The sequence below is a fragment of the Vidua chalybeata genome, chromosome 3 (genome assembly GCF_026979565.1).
Source record: "Vidua chalybeata isolate OUT-0048 chromosome 3, bVidCha1 merged haplotype, whole genome shotgun sequence".
NCBI classification, from domain to species: Eukaryota; Metazoa; Chordata; class Aves; order Passeriformes; family Viduidae; genus Vidua; species Vidua chalybeata.
The window spans coordinates 81,060,940-81,080,808 of record NC_071532.1 but is presented as its reverse complement, the minus strand read 5'-3'; the positions used below and the strand labels follow the sequence as shown (position 1 = coordinate 81,080,808).

The 19,869-nt window shown below is 38.1% G+C and overlaps 1 protein-coding gene across 5 annotated transcripts; it reads right to left on the bottom strand.

Moving 5' to 3' along the window:
• Window positions 1–1,050: 1,050 nt before the first annotated feature.
• Window positions 1,051–18,582, bottom strand: LCA5 (lebercilin LCA5). 5 transcript variants are annotated; one of them, XM_053939478.1, is made up of 11 exons: window positions 18,509–18,582; window positions 18,136–18,219; window positions 17,920–18,043; window positions 13,358–13,734; window positions 10,852–10,900; window positions 10,371–10,767; window positions 8,733–8,870; window positions 7,491–7,587; window positions 6,225–6,370; window positions 4,263–4,401; window positions 1,051–2,441 (listed from the first exon to the last, which is right to left on the bottom strand). In XM_053939478.1, exons 4-11 carry the CDS (start codon window positions 13,554–13,556, stop codon window positions 1,642–1,644), a joined length of 1,965 nt encoding a protein of 654 aa, XP_053795453.1. In that variant the 5' UTR covers window positions 13,557–13,734; window positions 17,920–18,043; window positions 18,136–18,219; window positions 18,509–18,582; the 3' UTR covers window positions 1,051–1,641. The 5 variants fall into 5 exon arrangements, with proteins under 5 accessions (XP_053795453.1, XP_053795448.1, XP_053795450.1 ...); XM_053939473.1 differs by having other exon boundaries at window positions 10,371–10,900; XM_053939475.1 differs by lacking the exon at window positions 18,509–18,582 and adding an exon at window positions 18,301–18,386 and having other exon boundaries at window positions 10,371–10,900.
• Between the last annotated feature and the right edge of the window lie 1,287 nt (window positions 18,583–19,869).

The following is a 19,869-nucleotide window of genomic DNA, read 5'->3' as shown; positions in this document are numbered from 1 at the left end:
CACAGCCCTCTCCCACCTCTTACACCACACTATTCACCCCAAAATGTCATTGCAGGAAAGTAACACAGAGTTAAATTCACTGTTGTTGGTTAAAGTATTTGTGATAGTCTGACCATCTGCAGGCAAAGTGAGCCAGATAAGTTCTGTAGTATTACAGTGAATATAACTGGGATTGTAAGCAAGCAGGTGAACATGAGCTGCTCTTCACCACTGGGCACCTGCTGAGAACTGTCCCACACCCTGGATCTGGATCTGTGACTAATTTTATTTCTGAATGAGGGGAGCAAAGAGAGTTACTGCATAATGAAAACACCAGCCTTTCTCTTCAGAAGAAAAATCTTGTGTTCAGAAAAATCTTTACTCAATGCCTCTTTGAATTGTAAGAATTCTCTGTATTTTAGTGTGTTTTGAATCAGGCTCAGAGGGAACATATCAGAGAGGTGTTTGAAAATCTCTTGTTCTAGTAAGGAATGACCTTCACCTTAAGGAATGACCTTCATCTTATTTCCTGGAATGCTTCTGCTAAATTCTTCATCGCCTTTTTCATTTGTGTACACAGCACCAACCAGTAAATAACATCACGAGTGAAGTTGCAACCAACTCCCCACTGATGCCTTACGTTTTAGCTTTTATGTTTTTCAGATTCTGTACTGCTTTAGTGAGTAGTTCTGAGCTTCATATTAGGGGTTAGTAAGCTCTCTTCACAGAGCAGGGAGACAAAACAATTCCTTCTCTAGCTGGGGACCAAGGACAAATGATCCAAATTTCAGGCCCAAGAGCGTAAACGACGTGGACTGAAGAGAGAAAAACAAGCAGGATGGGACTTCATAACCTGAAGCTATAATTGGACAGTTAACTCCAATATGCAAATGGACCAAAACTCATAAAAGGTGTATCCACTGAGGCCTTTTAATAAATACCTACTTTATTTAACTCTGTCTAGCCTCTGTTCTAGGTCAGCCTTCACAAGGCATCACCCCCAATATCAATAATATGATGTAAGAAGTCAGAGCTTTATGTTAAAGATGATCTACACACAAGAAATTTACTCAACTCATTTAATAAAACCATTTTGTTAAAAAATTACATAGTAATGATTGGAATTTTACATAGAAAATCCAGAAATTACAAAAGATGGCATTGTATAACAAATATAATCTGAATATATGAGAAGAGTTATACATTTGGTAGTAAGGTCCACAAAAACCTATGCAAAAGGAGAGAGCAGCTGTTCCTGAGTTAATTGTGCTTCTTTTGATATTCTTCTGAGATAACATGACAGCAGTATAAAATACTCTCTTTCTAAGAGAATTAGTGCTAAGAATGTCTCCTCATTTCATGACTGATATTACACATGCCTTCTCCTGGCACAGTTAAGAGGTTCTCCAAATGCCCAAGAAAGAAAGTATCTGAGGCCTAAAATAAATACTCCAAATGAAAAGCAGTGTACTGTGAGCAGCCTACAGGTAAAAATACAGATAAAAAAAACCCAAGCATCTCTCCTCTATACAAATACCCATTTATGTAAATTATTCCTTCATAAGGCTTTACAATAAATCTGAAATATTTCAAATCTATATCTAATAAATATTACAAGAAAAAAGTTTTTCAGTATTTACATATGAAACATATAAAACACGATCACTGTAAGACTACTTCTTCAACTTCATCTTCTAAAGAACCAAGGGTATTAAATCCTGGCTTGTTTGTAGTGTACTGCAGTCGGTGTCTGTTCAGGCTTCTTCCTTCACCAAAAAGCCCATTGTCTTCTTTTACTTTGACTTTACTGTTTTTATCAACAAAAGGCTTATTACTAGAGTCCCAGTCTATGCCCAAGGGTGGTGTATTGCTATTTTTAGAAAGAAGAACGGTACTGGCACTGCTTCCAAAGAGTTGTTCCATTAAATTGGACTTCTTTTCTTTCTTACTATCAAAATCTGCATTCTCCTTAACATTTTCTTCTAATTTGTCACTTTTCTGAGTGAGCCAACTTGGTCTCCCTGATCCCTTCCCAAAGGAAGGTACATAACTACCAAATGCTAACTCACTACTTAAATCGACAGTCCTTACATTTCGTTGCTTCTGCCCTTGTGCTCTTGTGCCATCATCCTGGCTGTCCTTTACAGGAAATCCATTAGTAACCTTCCCGGGAATCTCAAAGAATGGATTCCTTTTCTCTTTTTTCTCCAGGGAATCAGGTTTTCTTGCTGAATTTATAAGCAGTGCTTGGGAAGCTGGTTTTGTGTTTGATGTATTTTGAATTTCTCTATCTATTTCTTGCATTTTAGCAAGCAAGAACTCTCTTTTTCGCCGCTCTTCCACTGTTTCAGTGCTTTCTCTCTCTACTTCAGGTTTGTGGATTTCTGTCTCCATCTTTATTTTATCTTCTTTATCCAATAAAAAGTTGCTTTCTTTTTTGTCATATTCTTTCCTTTGCCACTCTGCAAAAAATGTTTGAACAATACTTTAAATGTTTTAGTTTTAGAATACCCTTGTAAGATTTTGAAAATAATGCAAGCAAAAGCCATTGAGTTTTTAACATGCTTTTCTATGTACAATGTCATTTTCCTGTTGTAAGAACAAATTCTTCAAAAATTGCAACTAAATCCACTCCTGGTTTTCTGATAAGATATAAAAGTTTACTGCCATCTTCCAAAGGACATTACCCATGCTTTAGAATTTTCAAAGCAATTTGATTTCTGCCAATTGCCTTCCCATTTCCTGAGTTTGAATGAAAATGAATACAACATTACTGATTTTAATACTTCTGATTTGCACTGTACTTTATTTTTATTTTTCACCACTGCTGACATTAGGACAGTCCTGGGATGTATGTGTTGTGGGTGCTTTTTTTTTTTTTTTCATAAAGGGAACTATTTCTGTGAAGTAATCAGGCCTCAAAGTCATAGGAGTCATGCTTCAAGCAGTGAATGATTTAAAATACCCTGCATCAGCTGCATACAGAAGAGACCTTCACATGAGTGCTCTGTGCATCACTGCCTGGACTCAGAGTGACTGTGCACAGCTATGAAGGGACACCAAAGGTACAAAACAGCAACTTACGGACAGAACCTGGAAATGCTTATGTGTAGAAGAAAGGAGGAAGCTCCCCAAATATTTCTCTCTTAAAAATATTTTTCCCCCAAGATAACAGATGTATATTTGGCCAGAAGTTGAATATGACTACTTGGCCCCTCCAACATAGTGGCATTCTCCCTCGAACACTTTACTCAAATTTCTGACTTAGGCTTTCACGAAGTTCTGTATTATCTACTGTACTTTGGGGCAGGATTTCAGAAACAACTGTGGTAATTCAGTTAATTTAACATTTGTTTAACAAATATATTTTTTTAATAGCAGATCATTATACAAGTTAAGTAAAAACCCATGTTTCTGTCTGTAAGGTGGGGGAAATACCAGCTTATTCCATATCATGGGTAAAGTGGTTAAATCATCTTATTCAGAGACATAAAATCAGATCCTTGGCTTATGTGAGTTGTGATAGAAGATTTTTCACAGATTTTACCTCTGAAAGCAGCTATAGATTTTTAGAATTCTTGTCATATAGAGTAAGTACTACTGTTCATTAACTGCAATCACTGAAAGAGTTCTTTAACATGACAGGGTGCAGTCCATCTAAAACACCTGAGATGACTTGTGTCTTAAAGACTTAAGTCATTAAGATGCTGTGAGAACCAAATGAATAAAAAACCAATATTAATATGTAATGATAGAAACTGACATTTCTCAAATAGCCACACCAAATGATTCAGATAACCAGACCTGAAAAGAGAAACTAAAATTTCAAATTATATAAGTCAGTAGAAAGTACTGAAAAAAAGGCTATATTAAGGAAAACACATTTGTTCTACTATAATAGAACAATAGCAAAAATAGGAAATCAAATCTCAATAGTAAAAATCTACTTCCTACCTCAATAACATTTACCAAGTCAGACATAACATCAGCATTTATCTTCTATGTCATTCTTGTTTTGTAAAGCACAATCTCTCAGACTCCAATACTTTTTTGTGGACAGCATTTTTTGCTGCTGCATACTTAATCACAGCTGAGTACAGGACATGGATTATTCTATATCCTGTACTTCTTTTTGATTCTTCTTTGCATAATGTAACTGAAAATAATTTTCCACTGTAGTGATCTCTGTAAAATCATTTTGCTCTTCTCACCAGAAACCAGCAGCCTCACTTCATTAGTATTCTATGGTGCATTTTCCAGCCTTCAGCTGCCCATTTCCTTACCGTCAGGAAGTTTTGGAACCCTCTCCTCTAAGGACTGTATTTCCTGAAAATGTTTCAGTTTCTCTTCCCTCTCCCTGTCTTGTTCTTGTCTTAGGAGTTCTGTTTGTTCTTTCCATCCTTTGTCTTGAGTTTCTTTCTCCTGAAATAAATTAATAGATGATTGAAGCTGATGGGCAAAAACAGTCAATAAAATAAACAACCTAACAAAATCATAAGAACTTCTATGTCATTCTGAAATCACATTCTTACTGCTAAACATAAAATGAGTAAGTCACCTTAAATCAAACCAGCTTTGATGACCCAGGGGTTTGGCCCCAAAATATTATCATATCTGGTATACTTATATACACCTGAAACAAAATGAATAGACATTCAACTCTATTTTGTATTGCACATTTCAGGGAAGTTGCATGTCCAATGCCATAAAGCAAAACTACCACTTTCAGGGTGGTTCTCCATAGAAAACAGACATTGTCTTCTTCAAGGAGTTTAATAGAAGGCCACATTTCACCATCATATTCTCTTAACAAGCAAGCAATTAGTTGCCCTCTACTTGTACAATCTGACCTTTTAACTCAAGCGAGTGAGTTGCAGATTCAGACAATTTCATTTTGGCACTTAACTTTATGGAGTATTAAGTAACAAACAATCAAAGAGAAAGCTTTATTCTCAGATGACAATTTTAGCTAGTGACTACACATACATATCTAAAAGGCCAGAACCTGCAGAAAAGATATTAACAGCAGTAAAAATCACTAACACAGAAAAGTAGTGGCAATGAAGTGAAGAGAAAGTCTTCATAGCATAGTCCAACCTATGGGAGTTAACTTTGTAGGCTGTGCTTATTTTAGAACAAAATAAACTTCTAGATTAAAAATACCCTTCTAAAAGAAATAGCTATTACTTAATGAACAAAAAAAAATATACCTTCAAGAATTTTCCCTTCATGTACAAGGTTATCATTGTTATATTAAAAATACAAACTACATAAGGAGATGGTGGGCAGGTATTTAAAATGCTTAACTTGAAAAACTGATGAAAGCCTAGACTACCCAAATCTAATTTACATTATTTAAAGCAATAGGCATACAGAAAACTCACAGCTGGACTCCATGAGCTGCACTTGTACCAACTGTGTGGTTCTGTAACTCACACACCCAAGCATATACTGGAAGAATACATTAAACTACATCCATAGTTACAGAAAGGGTTTGGGAAGAGAGATCACACAAATGAAACTGCCGTGAAAAAGCTTCAGCCCTAACACCAAGCCAGCCAAGACCACCCTCAGACCATTATTTCTGAAAAACAGGTCCTAGCTTCATGTATCAGAATTTGTACAATTTGTACCAGAATCTGATTCATCAGATATGTCGTTCTGATTTGTAATACCTTACAAATCTCTGATTTTAGCCTGGGGTAACAAAAGTGTTAGCAATACTTCTAATTGGCACTATTTTGTACTAAAAGGGGAAATGGAAAAACAGAAAAAACCAAGCATATTGACAAAGCTGAAAAGTCAGAAGAAATACCAGCACTGTGACAATAAGAGGAAATGTTACATTTATGCATTGTGAAGTAATTCTGGAAAGTAAAAGAAACCATAATTAAGACCAAAGAGAAAACAGAGAGAAGGCAGCCATCACTGTTTAACAGATTCCTTAAATAAGCATTAGAAACAAAGAAAAAGGGTGAAAATGAAGTCTTAAAAACTTCAAAGAAGTAACAGTGGCAGGAAAAAAAATAAATTGAGCTAATGGCTCTCAATAAGACAAAGAATATGACTAACTCTCTAAAAAAATTGAGTATATTTTTAGAAAGGTAGATCTTGTCTTAAAGAAGAGAATGTTTTTGAAATTGTACTTGCTATATATTTACACATTTTCTAAAATATAAGCTCTGCATTTTACAATCTGATACATGAATTATCTGGACTGGGTCTCAAATTTTTATGGAACTCACTATTTTAGGAAGAATTCCTTCTTTCTTGTTTGTGGTGTCACCACAGACAAGTTCTGATTCTGGAAGAAGTTCTGCTGGTGAGAAGCATCCACTGGTTTGTACACTTTTTGTGAGCTGTGGTCCTTTTTTAATATTTTGGTTGTTGGCTGTAGAAAACACGAACTAATTAGATGTTGTTTTCACTAGAAAATATCTCACTATATACCTGTCTCTCATTTTTCATGATTTGCAGCAAACAACAGACTGTATTGAAGTCGGTGGAAGTGGAAAATATTGATGAGTTTCACACAGCTGTTTTTGGCATCTGTAAAACCTAATCATAAAAAAAATATGCATGCAAAAATTCTACTGAAAAAATAATTTAAACCCCACCTCATGCTACTTATAGGGTCATTACAGTGCACTGAATGTTAGTTAAAAAGCCCCACAAAATATCTCACTCATCTTACTGCTTGTCACAGAATTAAACTCATAAAATTAAAATTCACTTACTTGCATTTTTGAAACACATATACTTATCTCTATGGAATGACATTTAAAAAAATCTGAACCTAAAATGAAATAATGGCAGAGCATCTATAATAAAACAAGCAGCAGACAAACTGTTTGAAATACTGGCATTAAATATTTAAAGCAGTCCCATAAATTTCTGCTTCTTCTGACAAGTAGATTCTACTGATCCAGTGAAAATAGTCTAAGCACACACACAGACACACATATTTATGTGGGTAGGATAAGGTTTGGGACTGTCTTGTCATACCAGAAGAAATCACTGTACTGATACTTTTAGAAGATTATGTTTTGGGACACATACACTCTGAGGAAAAAATGAGTGCAGGTCATCTGACTGACAATACATTTGAATTAGTAAAAAATAAATAAAGCAGATCACCAAAATATTCTTAGCAGTGAAGATACATATTTTTAAAGCCTCTCTAATTTATTGTCAAGTAAGTATTATCTATCATCTATTTGAGATTTTACTACCAACGTTCCCCTCCTCCTCTACCCAGGAACTTCTGGTATGAAAGGAGTTAAAACTGCTGTTTGGCGAAGTTCTTTGTTTTGGCTCCGCTGTGTTATGGAACAGACAAAAAAACAATGCTTTGTAACCAGTGCTGTGTTGAAAGAAGTGCAAAAAGGTAAATGTGCCTGAACAAGCAGTGTCAGGGTTCAGTACTGACTGGCATGAAAGGTATAACCCAGCTGAAACATTTCAAAGTAAGGCTAAAAATTTTTCTGCTTTTATTGCTTTATACAAGTTACCTCTTTTTCTTTGTACAATATCCGTGTCTTTTCTAGGTGATGACTTCAATATACGATTAGCATATATATTTTTTGCTTCAAGTTCTCTTTCTTTTTCCTGTGAATGGAAGAGGTAGGTATAAGAATGAGTTACTGGTATTTCATCTACCAGTCACTAGCAAAGCTGTAAATTAAATTAAAAATAGATACGGTAAATAGAAACAGAATAAATAATTGTTTCGTCCACTGTTTCAAGGATAACAATCACATTCATAACTCTGTTTATGCTGTGAGAAAGCAGACAACTTTCTCTCCCCCAAAAAACTCCTTAGCAAAATATTACGGGGAAAAAAAACCATGCAATGCAATGAAAATAAAACCAAATGCCAGTGCTTCCATAAACATTACACCATATATATAGACTGCACAACTGAATTTTAAGTGTTGTGAAGTGTTAAACATTTCAAAGCAAGCAATGATACTTGTCACAGGGCACGTCAGTATCAGTTAGCAGAGGCCCATTGCATCATAGAGACATACTTTTAGCACATGTACTGAATCAAATACAGAAACAAACAGTGAGTTATCAGAATTCATCTGACAACAAAAAGGTTTTCATACTGTAAACTCTCCACCAACAAATTTTAAAACACTTACACTAAACATTTTAGAGCTACTAACACTACTGCTACTTGCTGGATAGCTGGGAACGTGATGAACTGGCTCATCTCCAACATGTTGAGAGTAAACTAAGTAGAACATAACAATATTTTAAGCACTTTTACTGAGAATTTGGACAACAATGATGGTGGTGTGGGGTCCAAATAAACATTTGCACACGTTTAGCAACACATGTGGGTATCACAAATAAATTACATTAATCTTCATTCAAACCTACTGTAAGTATATTAGTAACAAAGCAGTATTTACACCTGCAGATTTAGTTTTAAATTCAAGTCTTCAAATCTAATTTTCCATAGATTTTGTGGTTTATTCTCAGTGCTTGGCTATGTATTAGATCTTGCTTTTCTTAGCTAGTGCTAACAATAATGATTAACACAGAGACATTGCTGTTATAAACACTGTAGGGTCAGAGCACAGAACATGTCAATTTAATGCAGAAAAAGAACTCACATGTTGTGTATCATTAAGTACACATCAGAGAGTGCAGCCACTGGTAAACTATTCAAACCTGATTACAGATACTTCCGAAGATAAAATCCCAGAATATGGTTAGCAACTTCTATTGCTTTCACATTTTACCTTCAGCTTCTGATTTAGCTGATTAAGCTCTTCTTGGAGAATTCTGTTTTCTTCTTGAGCCTCGTACAACTTTTTTTTCTTTGAATGTAACTCGCGTTGAAAACTGCTACTACTTAATTCAATATTTCTTTCCAGATCCTTCAATTAAAACAAAATAATATTTTTAAATAACTGAAGTAATTTTTATAGTCAAATTACTTATATAAAATGAAGTAAACCAGTGTCTTGAGTTCAGATATGGGCTCAACCATTGCTGTAACACTGAATACATTTAAACCTTTAATCTTAACTCTGAGGGGGCAAAGCACCTGCAGATGCTGCAGCTCATCCTTTTGAGTATTCAGAGGTGATCTGAGGACATAATAGAAACTCACAGTACTTTCTGGAAGGCTCTTGCCACAGTGGACCTCCAGATCTGTAACACAAATCTCCTACTGATGGGTGAGAGAGAGAATCCTTCCCTGAAAGTGCAGTATTAGAAGGAAGAAAACAAGGAGGAATTTTGAACCTTTCTACCAGAAACTAGCTTGTGATTATGATTTCATTTACATGCCCTCATCTTGTAATAGCTGTTTGAATGTGTTGATGAAAGCAGGAAAAAAACTAGAAGAAAATCCCTTACTTTTTAAAGTATGATTCATTTTAACATGATCCAGTATTACAAATGCTGAAATACCTAATCATAAAAGCACAGATGACAGATGGTGACACTACAGGGTGAGGTGGTTTAACTAACTCAGCCATTTATATATTGGTACTTTGGGATTTATTTTATGAAAGCTTAGTTTCCAGGTTAATCCCTGGATTTCCAGATCTCTTATCTCTGTAATGTAATTTAGGTTTAATTGCTAATATAGACACCAAAACTTAACATCATCTCAATGACATAATTTAAGCTAAGAATAGTATAAAATTTATATACTATATATAAAATATATCTACCATCAAAATAGTACAATTACCAACAAATTTAATAGTGTTAACACAATTTTTAAGATGAGTTCATAGATATATTTACAGTGTAGATATACTTAGACATGTTTACAGAAACATAAACATTTTTGCTGGACAAAATTAAAATGTATTGGACAAATTTCTTATAATGGATACCCATAAAAAGGTCTAAAGATATTTCAGTATTTAAAAAAGATAATGTAATTTTGTCCAGCTGAGCTCTTAGATGTGCAGAATAGTGGACAATCAAACACTGTATGAATGCTCTTCAAAAATAGAAAATAATTATTAGATTTTTTTTTTTTAAATTTTAGTGTAAAGTTCCCTAAATACCCAGAAAATTTTACAAACTGTTTCCTTCCAAAAGAAGAAACTAGATTGCATAAAGTTGTTACATCTGCACCCACTTCTGAAATGTTATTGCTAGGTATAAAAACATTTAAAAGCACAAATACACAGAATATTCTCTGACAAAATATGCTTAATTTGTAAAGAGAAATTTGAATGCACAACTATCTTATATGTAACTATATAATCACCTTATAAATAATTTACTTGATTCTACTTATGGGTAAAACAAAAAAATACTGGTTTTCTATTTGCTCCACAGCTGCGTAAAATTACAATCCATTGTGGAAAGAAATATCTGTACCAGAATTTCTTGCAAGAAGAAAGTCATCCCACCTTAATTCTTTTTTCCCTGTCCTCCAGCTTGCTCTCTGCTAAGGCTAGTTTCTTTGCCAGGTCATCTCTTTCAGCAAGGTGCTTATCTGCAGATAGCTTTTTCAGTTTCTGCAAGACAGTTTTCTTCCTGTACAGTTCATCTTCTGTATCTTTCAGCCGTCTCTCAGTTGCACGTTCTTTCTCCTGAGATTTTCGTAGGCGCTCCCTTAATATTCTAATCTCATTGTTGTGCCGAGCAAGGAGCTGAGAGATTTCGTTTTCTGTATCTTCAAACTTATTCAAGGCTTTCTCCTGCCTATGCTGAAGCCTCTTCAGTGCCCTGTTTTCCTTCTGCAGCTCATCCAGTTTGATGTGGAGTTCAGTCAGTTCATTTCGGAGCTCATTGATTTTCAGCAGCCTAGCAGAAAGAACTCTTTTTGTAACAAGATCTATATCTTTTGCAGGAGAATCCCTAGTGAGGCTCTGAGAACGGAAACCCCACCGTGTCCCTCTTTTGCTTGGTGCATATTTGGAATCCAATTTCTTTGTGGCTGAGAGAGGAAAAATAAAAAGCGTGTTTACTATTAGACAATGCAGTTTGTCTATTCAGACATCCTTGGAACCAAGCTCTGCCTGAATCATACAATATCTAGCAGAGATGGCAGCTTTCAAACCAGACAATAAAAGGCATATATATGATAGAGTTATGCTCCTTTTGATAGCTGAAAAATGGAGATTTATGGCTGTGATCTGCTGTAGGAGGTAATATCTGCAGCAATTAATATAGGACTCTTGTAAAATAATCATCTGCAAATCATATCAGAAATAAGAGTAATATTTTGTTAATATTTGATATTGTTTATTAAAATGGTTTAGAAATACTATGCTGTAAATGCATACAAAATTATCACGTGCTTTTAAAATAGCAACAATTAGCTGAGCATTAGCCAGTTATGTATTATGCAAAATGTAATTCTCCCAGACAAATGCAAAATTTTGTATTTTCAAATCCAGCTGCCATGCTTACAGACAAAATAGCAGATTTCAAAGGCTCAATGCAAAAAGCCTCTGAAGCAAAATTATAAATCCCATGAAAATTCAACTCTCCCTGAGTAATTTATTCTTGTATCACAAGTTATTTTCTACACAGTATTCTCATCTGATTACTTGTATGCACCGCTTGCATTCCTATTTATTGCTATTATTATTATTGTCATCCCCACACATAAAAGCTGAACATTTTGTTTCTATCTTATGTGCCTCTCATGCCAAGCTCAAAGAATGAATCATATAATCCACTAAAAATATCTCTTAAAACAACTGAATTAATAGAGATGTACCTTAAGGTACATCAGTGTTTGAAAGAAGAGCAAACTGAGCAGCAGTTTGTAATTCTGGCTTGAAAGCTGGGATACAGCAGTAGTCCAGTTACGTGTACACAGACAGTGTGTGTGACAGCAAATTCTTCCTCTCCTTTGCCACACACCATGTTTCTATTCTACTGAGAAGACTTGTCAGCAAAAATAACAGCTTAAAAATACCTTCTTATAATTTCCTCTAGACATTTTGCAAAAATACTCATTTGTTTTCTACTTGGTGCTCATTTTTTCCACAGCTTGGGCAAACAAAAGAAGGTGTGTTTTTTTCCTTTACAAAGAACACTTATGTCACATTCAAGTGTGAAAAGATTATCTAATACATGCTCTGCAGGAATGATGCCACTCCTATCACCAGCTAAGGGAGTTCCCATTAACCCTAGACTCGCAGCCCCTGTAAGAATTTCTCCTTATTTAGGCCACTCATAAAATCCCACTACCAATATTGTACTTTTGATCATACAGTTACACTGGGGAATAGTGTCTTTCAAGACAATGTAATATGACATTCACAGCACCTTCATGTAATAATTATATTCAATTCTGGCTATGTAAACAAAGAACTGGTCACACATTTGCCCCCTCCAAATTAAACAGCATGGTGGAACTGCTGGTTTTGGTTCCCAGACACATAAGCCAGGACTACCATGGAGCAGATGCCACTCTCAACACGGAGAAGTGTTCAGAAGCAAAACACCAGTTGCACCAGGATACCCACACTGTCAAGGATCTGAAGAGATACATTCCCTGAGCAACTTAAACACTTAAGGTCAGACCTTTTGGAACAGTCTAGATTGTAACACATACCAAATGATTCACACAGTATCAAACATTTATCAAAGACAAAACCATCTGTCCAAGAAAGGCAGGACATGCTAAGACTTCACCAAAAAAAAGTATACAATTATTTAGAACAAGCTGTCAAAGTGCAGCAGAAAGCCTTCACAGCCCTACTTCAGCCCAGGGCTTGCATAACCATGCTACTCTTCTTTGCAGGGATGTTCACCTCCCAAAAAAATATCAAAAAAGCAGCCTATGTCTGTGAGGGAGCTCAAAGTGGAGTTGTGTCATCTCAAATTGGAAATATTTTGCCCTCAGAGAAGCATAAAAAACTTTCTTTTGAATCTCCATCTGAAACTAATTTTCATTAAAAATATTTTTTTTCACATTAGCTGTCTTTTAAAGTCATTACACTATTATCTTGTAAAGCTTAGTCAACTAGACTTCCACAAGACAACTATCTGTAGGTTATTTGGTCAAGGAAATTTTAACAATTGTCTCCTTTTTACAGACTGCATAGCAAGGACATGCCTTGGGTTTTTGGCCTTGAGCTTTTTGTCAGTAACAAAAAGAAAGCATCAGCATGATTCAACAGAAGGCTACTATAAAAGCCATATTCACTTGCTTAGAAAGCTGTGAAGAATTCTGAAAATCACCACAACTTCTCCTTATGCAGGAGAAGGTTAATTTCAATTTTCAATGGAGTAGCTACTGTCTACCTGCCATCTGTAGTATAATTCACATGAACTGTATTTGTAGATGCTCATAATGCTAGATTCTCTATTTTGAGTTTTCAAAGATAATTAACTCTTTGGAGCAGTTACAAAGCAGCAATTTCTGCTACCTACCCACCTTGGTAGTGCAACAAGCTGTTTGAAGTCTGTGTTTTGTGATGTCTTTTTTCTTGGTTCGTAGATGGAGAGCTTAGTACTGGCGACTGGCTGGATGAACGAGATGCATTACCTTCATCTGAATAATAGGAGTCACTATTTTTATCCTCATCTGATTTCCTCTCCTGTTCAGAATCTGGGCTCCTTACTCTTTCTCCCATTTTTCAGGTTTAACAGCTTTTCAGTATTTTCTCAAAGACCGCTCATTTTGGCACAAAGGAACTTTGACTTGTCACAATGGCAGCACTTGGATTATTTCCTCTGGTTTATTCTCTTCATCTCCAAGCACGAGATCTCTGCAGTTCAGCAAGCAGTAGTTATCACTCAGAATGCATTTTTCTGTAACAATTTAGAGAGAGAGAAAAAAAACAGTGAGAATGGTTTTGCTAAGAAAGTTGTTTAAGAAAGAAAGGTAAAAAAGCTGTAAAATAATTAATGATTCCTATAATCTTATGATATCCACTGTGTTACCTATTGTTTATATTAGTAATTATATTTATACTAATTATATATATTAAATATCACTCTAGAAATGCTAGTATTACATTCATAGTCTGAGGTATTTCAATCCCAAAAGAGAAATCAGAATATTAACACAGCTAAATCTAGAATAAGAAACTACTCCCAAGTTAGAGAAGGGAAAAGAAGAATTTGGAAAACAAAAGAGAGCACAAGTGAAAGTTTGATGATATTCAGGAAACTAATTTAGACATGTTTTAAAACTTTTTAACCAAATGAATTAACAACTTATTTGTGTGACTTGAGATATTTGTAGAATTTGACTAAATCTTCCATTTCTCAATTTCTGGCATTCCAACGATGTTAAATAATGGGCTTGAATATCAATTTGTCATTTGTCTGGAAAACATCCAGTCCCTAACCCCTAATGAGACTGTACCTATCTATCCCAATCTTCACCCTGAAAAGTACTGCCATACCCTGAAACATCTGGTGCTTCATGCCTCCAAGGACTGGCCAGAGCACACACATCTGTCATGTGTATTTATATATTTACATCTATATTTATACTTTTTTTGTATCTGATAAGAGAGACCACACCACCAGTACATGATAAACATTACATCTGAAGCAGGTATAAAATAAGGAGGGCTATTCCTGCAGCCCAATGCAAACTGAAAAATCCCATATCACAAGGTGACCATCCCATTCTGTATTTGGAGACACTTCCTGAGAATGTAATGGAGCAAATATATTCAAAATTTTCTTCATCTTCAAAGAAGGTCAAAAGAATTTTCTCAACAGTTTAGGAAGTGTTTTACTGACTACGCTCAGCTTCCCTTGTCTTTTGGCTTTCTCACCACTCTTGGCAGCTTTCAAGCTTAATTTCATCATCTCTATCTTTTCAATCCAACTTTGAGATAGCAAGCCTTTAGTGGGTGAATAAATAGGGCCTGCATCAGAGCCCACCAGTTCCACCTGTTGAATGACAGAACCTCCTAGCTGATTTCTAAATGGCAAAGCAAATTACACACCAAAAAATTGAGCTGCTTTCAGTAAAAACTGCTCTGTGCTGCAGGACATTCAACATACCTGTAAATGAGCTGTAAATTTTTCACTATATTTTTATTTCTGAATAAAATAAACTTGGCCTTCTTCTCAGCCTTCACTGCCTATACATGCATTATTGCAGAGCCAAGCAGAACAGAAATGTCAGCTGCCAAGACAGTTTTCATTACAAATTCAAGCTTTCTGGCTCAGTTCACTGTTAGCACAACTCTGTCTCCAGTGACTGGAATCCATTTGGCCTCATAATCTATACAGAAGGAATTAGAGGAATAAATATCCCATCAGGTTTCTAAACTGGGAAGATGGTTGGAAATGAATATTGAATTACCTGGAAAAGAATATTTCTTGTTACTTAGGAAGTAACTTTCCAAAATAATGTTTTTCAGACACCTAAATATTTTCAAAGTGATCCAAAAAAATTAGATGCCGAAAACTTATGTCAAAAGAATCTGAGCAAAACAAAAATTTCACTGCAAAGCCTAGAAAGTTAAATAAACTATGCTTGAGACCGCCTGTCCTAGAGATTGCTAAACACAAGCTGGAAGGTATCATTATTGTGAATATTCAAATAATAGGGAACAATTGTTCTTTTTCCTTCCAAGATAGTGGAGTTATTAAAATTTTGGATGTAGCTAATCCTAGCTGTAACTAAGATCGTGTAAGAATATTAGAACATATCACGGTGCTTCCCTACTCCCAAATACTTCCTTTCCTAACTCCTGGCCCCACAAACACCTGTACAGAATGGATGTTATTTTGCTCCTTGAAGAGCAAAACAAGTCTGAACAGGCAGCGTTTTGGGCACAATCTGTTCCCTGGAAGAGGCACAGGCAAGACTGCATCAGGTCTGTCTCCACAGGACAGAATTTCAGGGAATGCAAAAAAATATAAACTAATATATTTATATTAAAGTACTAAAATAATGTGAGATATAAAAATAGTACTCTGGTGGCACAGACCTCATATTCTTACATTTAGGGAAAGTATAAATGCCTACTGTTCATGTCTAATTGTATATATAAAACAACAGCACTCACTCTCACATACCAACTTAAAGCTGATCAATTATTTTATAGCCTCATAAGAGTTCACTGAAGAGGCAATAATCTTTTTGAAGAATGCTTTTCATAACTCACTGTATTTAAAACGAACAAATTGTAAGAACTGGAGGATTAGAATTATCCAACACTCCTGTACTGGATATTCCTCAATCCTGAGAATATTTTGCTAAGTATAATTTTGACAAACAGTGATATAAATGAACAGGAATTTTCAATGCATTCTGGAAGTACTTGAAAAGCAATGGTATGAAAACAAATTGAAAAAGGTAAACCAAAGAAAGCTCCCTTGAGGAATACCCAAAAACATCTCTTGGATCTTCAAATGGTTTTCAGTTCCATAAACTGGTAATATTATCATAATTTCCATACAAAACAAAAAAACCCTTAATCTGTCAAGTCTTGCCAAATTAATTTTTCCAACCATTTATAATAAATCTGATTAACAAAAGAATGCACAGTTTATCTTGAGAACAAAAGAATAACTAGGATATTTGAGTTTCACTTGAGTGAGCCTAAGGACTGCTTAATTAAGAAATGTTTTGGTTCCCTGACTGTCCAATTGTTACAAACTAGTTTGAGTTGATTATAAAGTGAGTTTAACTCATGTGAATAAGATCCACAAAGATATCTATTTTCCCCTGTAGGTTTAATAAGTTGTGAGGAGTGAAACATTATGGATTAGCAGTGGGTCTACTAAACTCCACCATCATCATCAAAATCTCAATCCTCTCCCCTCAAAAGCTCAAGGCCTGCTTTTAAAGCCTAATGAATTGAGATCACATCAATAAGAGTGGCTGAAGGAAATCTGGGACTTACATGAACTTTAGAAAGAGTTTTGTTTCCAAGATTTCATACTCCTTTACTGTTGCTACTTCTATCTATTGCTATTATTTACATATTTTGTCTATTGCTATTATTTACATATTTTGTATCAAAACCATGTTCATCATTACAAAAAACAATCAAGCACCAGGTCACCACAAAGGACATGACAGACAAAACAGAGAACACACAAAACAACTGCAACAGAGACAGGAGATTCCCTATTACTCCTAAGTAAATCACACAAACAGAAATTGAACGGTGGGATTACGGTATTGTGCAACAGACAGGAAGGAAAATTACTTAGCAATTCTTCTCATGCAGTGCACCCAGAGCTTAGTTCTCTAGAGCAAGACCCATAAAACTTCTTAAGTCCTTTTCAGTATTAACACCCTTCCCAGACCAGGGCAAGCCCGGCGCTGTTGCTGGTCACCGAATGGCACTTCCCGTACAAACACTGACCTCTAACGGCCCGCTCCGGCCTTCCACCTATTCTGAGACAGGGGCACTGCAAGAAAGCCAGCTTCAGACAAGTACAAAAGCATCAATCCAAGTCATTGAAGTGCTGAACTTCAGAGCAAAGAATTATTTCAAAAGAAATTTGTCTCCCTCCTCTCCCTGCATCCATCCTTTTCAGATCCAAATACTGCAAGTTTTCCAGAAGAGAGACAAGCAAAATTATTTACTTTTATGACATCAAAACATACTGAGTGACAAGCCTCAGTGAGGACTAAGTATAACTTCATTAGGTACTGCAGCTGCTGGCTTAACTGTATGTAGTTTTTCTAGATTTACTAGCTTTTAACAAAATCACAGAATCAATTAGGTTGGAAAAGACCTCGGATATCATCAAGTCCAACTTATGACTGGACATGAGCACGTCAACAAGCTCGGGGCACAAAGTGCCATGTCCAGTCTTTCCTTAAACACTTCCAGGGATGATGACTCCACCACCCTGAGCAGTCCATTCCTGTGTTTAATCACCCTTTCTGTGAAGAAATTGCTCCTAATGTCCAACATAAATCTCCCCTGGCACAGCTTAAGACTGTTGCCTTGTCCTGCATTTTGGTGAATTAAAACGCTGCATGACTTTAAAAACCTATGTTCCATTTACCTGACTGTGTGTCCCAGTCAGCCACAACGCTACTTGTGTGAGATCTCAAAATGAAGAAGCTGCTGCAAGTCCCAGGTCAGAAATGAGGAAATGGCACTTCAAACAGGGCACATGCAGGCCAGCCCTACAACCGGGAGAAGAGATTATGTTTCTAAATCGCGGAGGCTCGTGCCGTCGCTCATACTCCCAGCCATAGCCCGGTGCGTGCGGACTTACCGAGCTCAGCGCAGCCGCCCCGAGAGCAGCCCTGCGGTTCCCGCAGCGCAGCCAGGCAGCTTTCCTTCGCTCAGCGGAGCCGTTCTTAAAGAACACATCGAATGTTATTTTCTAGCAGCACTTCGCGATGGTACATTTTAAATGCAGTCACCGAAACCTACATACACTAAATGACTTCAGAAGGAAGGACCCGAACGCCAGCGGCCCGAGACCTTTCGGAGGCCAACTCCAGGCCTAGGCCCGGGCCCGTTCCCAGCCCCCACAGCCCCCAGGAAAACACGGCCCCGCGACGGTCCTGTCCCTCCCCGTGCCGCTCCCTTCGCCCCACGATGTCCGCGATGTCCCCGCCGCCCCCGGCCCGTCCCGGCGGTACCTGCCCAGCCCAGAGGCCCGCCCGGAGGACGCGCCGGCGGTTGCCGCGTTACGCTTAAAGGGGCCGCGCGGCGGCCATTGACAGCGGCTGCCCGGCAACGGGCGGTGGGGCGGGGGCGGGCTCTTCTCGTCAGCCATTGGCTGCCCGCCCTGCCAACTTGGCGGCAGCAGCTTTTCCCATTGGCAGGAGGCCAAGGCCCGGCTGCTGATTGGCTGAGGCGCTGCTGAAGAGGGGGGAATGTGGAGGGCTGCCTCTCCGCGCCGCTGTGCCCCGGCGCCGCCTGTAGGAGGCGCTATGGCCCGAGGCGTGCCCGGCGCTGTGCCCCGAGAACGGCGGGCTCCGAAACCCTGCCGTGCCCTGGAGCCCTGCCCTGTCCTGCCCTGCCCTGAAACCCTGCCGTGCCCTGAAGCCCTGCCCTGCCCTGCCCTGCCCTGCCCAGCCCTGCCGTGCCCAGCCCTGCCCAGCCCTCACCGTCTTGGCTCTGTCGGGCGCCCCTGTGACATCGAAGGAAAGCAGCCTGTGGGAAAGCACGGCGGGTGCTGGTTGGCAGCCGGGTAAACATGAGCCAGCTGTGCCCAGGTGGCCAGGAGGGCCAATGACACCTGGCCTGTGTCAGCAGTAGTGTGGCCAGCAGGAGCAGGGCAGTGATTGTGCGCCTGCACTCGGCACTGCTGAGGCCGCACCGTGGGTGCTGCGTCCAGTTCTGGGCCCCTCGCTACAAGAAGGACATTGAAGCGCTGGAGCGAGTCCAGAGAAGGGCAATGGAGCTGGTGAAGGGTCTGGAGCACAGCTGAAGGAGCTGAAGGTGTTTAGCCGGGAGAAGAGGCATCTCAGGGGAGGCTTTTTGGCTCTCTCTGAATGGAAGCTGTAGCCAAGTGGGGGTCAGCCTTTTCTTCCAGGCAGCTAATGACAGAACAAGGGGACATAGCTTCCTTCAAGCTGTTCCAGGGGAGGTTTAGGTTGGACATTAGGAGGAATTTCTTCACAGAAGGGGACATTAGACACTGGAATGGGCTGCCCAGGGAAGTGGTAGAGTCACTATCCCTGGAGTGTTTAAGGAAGAACTGGATGTGGCACTTAGTGCCATGGTCTAGTTGATATGATGTTGTTCAGTCACAGGTTGGACTTGATAATCTCAGAGGTCTTTTCCAACCTAATTATTTCTGTGGTTTTGTTCAGAGAGCTGCCCGGGAGCACAAGGCTAGTAGAGCAGCCTGCCACAGTGCTGAGACCCATCGTGTCCCCTCCGGGCAGTGGGACCAAGGAAGCCTTTGGGGAGCCTGAGGCACGTTCTGGCACTGCCAGCTTGAACACAAGGCTTTGGGTCAGGGCGGCACCTGGGATAATGACGGAACAGGGAT

Coding starts and splice junctions, on each gene's coding strand:
- LCA5 (XM_053939473.1), bottom strand. CDS start 13,556: ATGGGAGAAAGAGTAAGGAGCCCAGATTCTGAACAGGAGAGGAAATCA. Junction 7,588..8,732: donor AGCTAAATCAGAAGCTGAAG/GTAAAATGTGAA, acceptor TTCCATTCACAG/GAAAAAGAAAGAGAACTTGA. Junction 4,402..6,224: donor AAGGAATTCTTCCTAAAATA/GTGAGTTCCATA, acceptor AATTTATTTCAG/GAGAAAGAAACTCAAGACAA.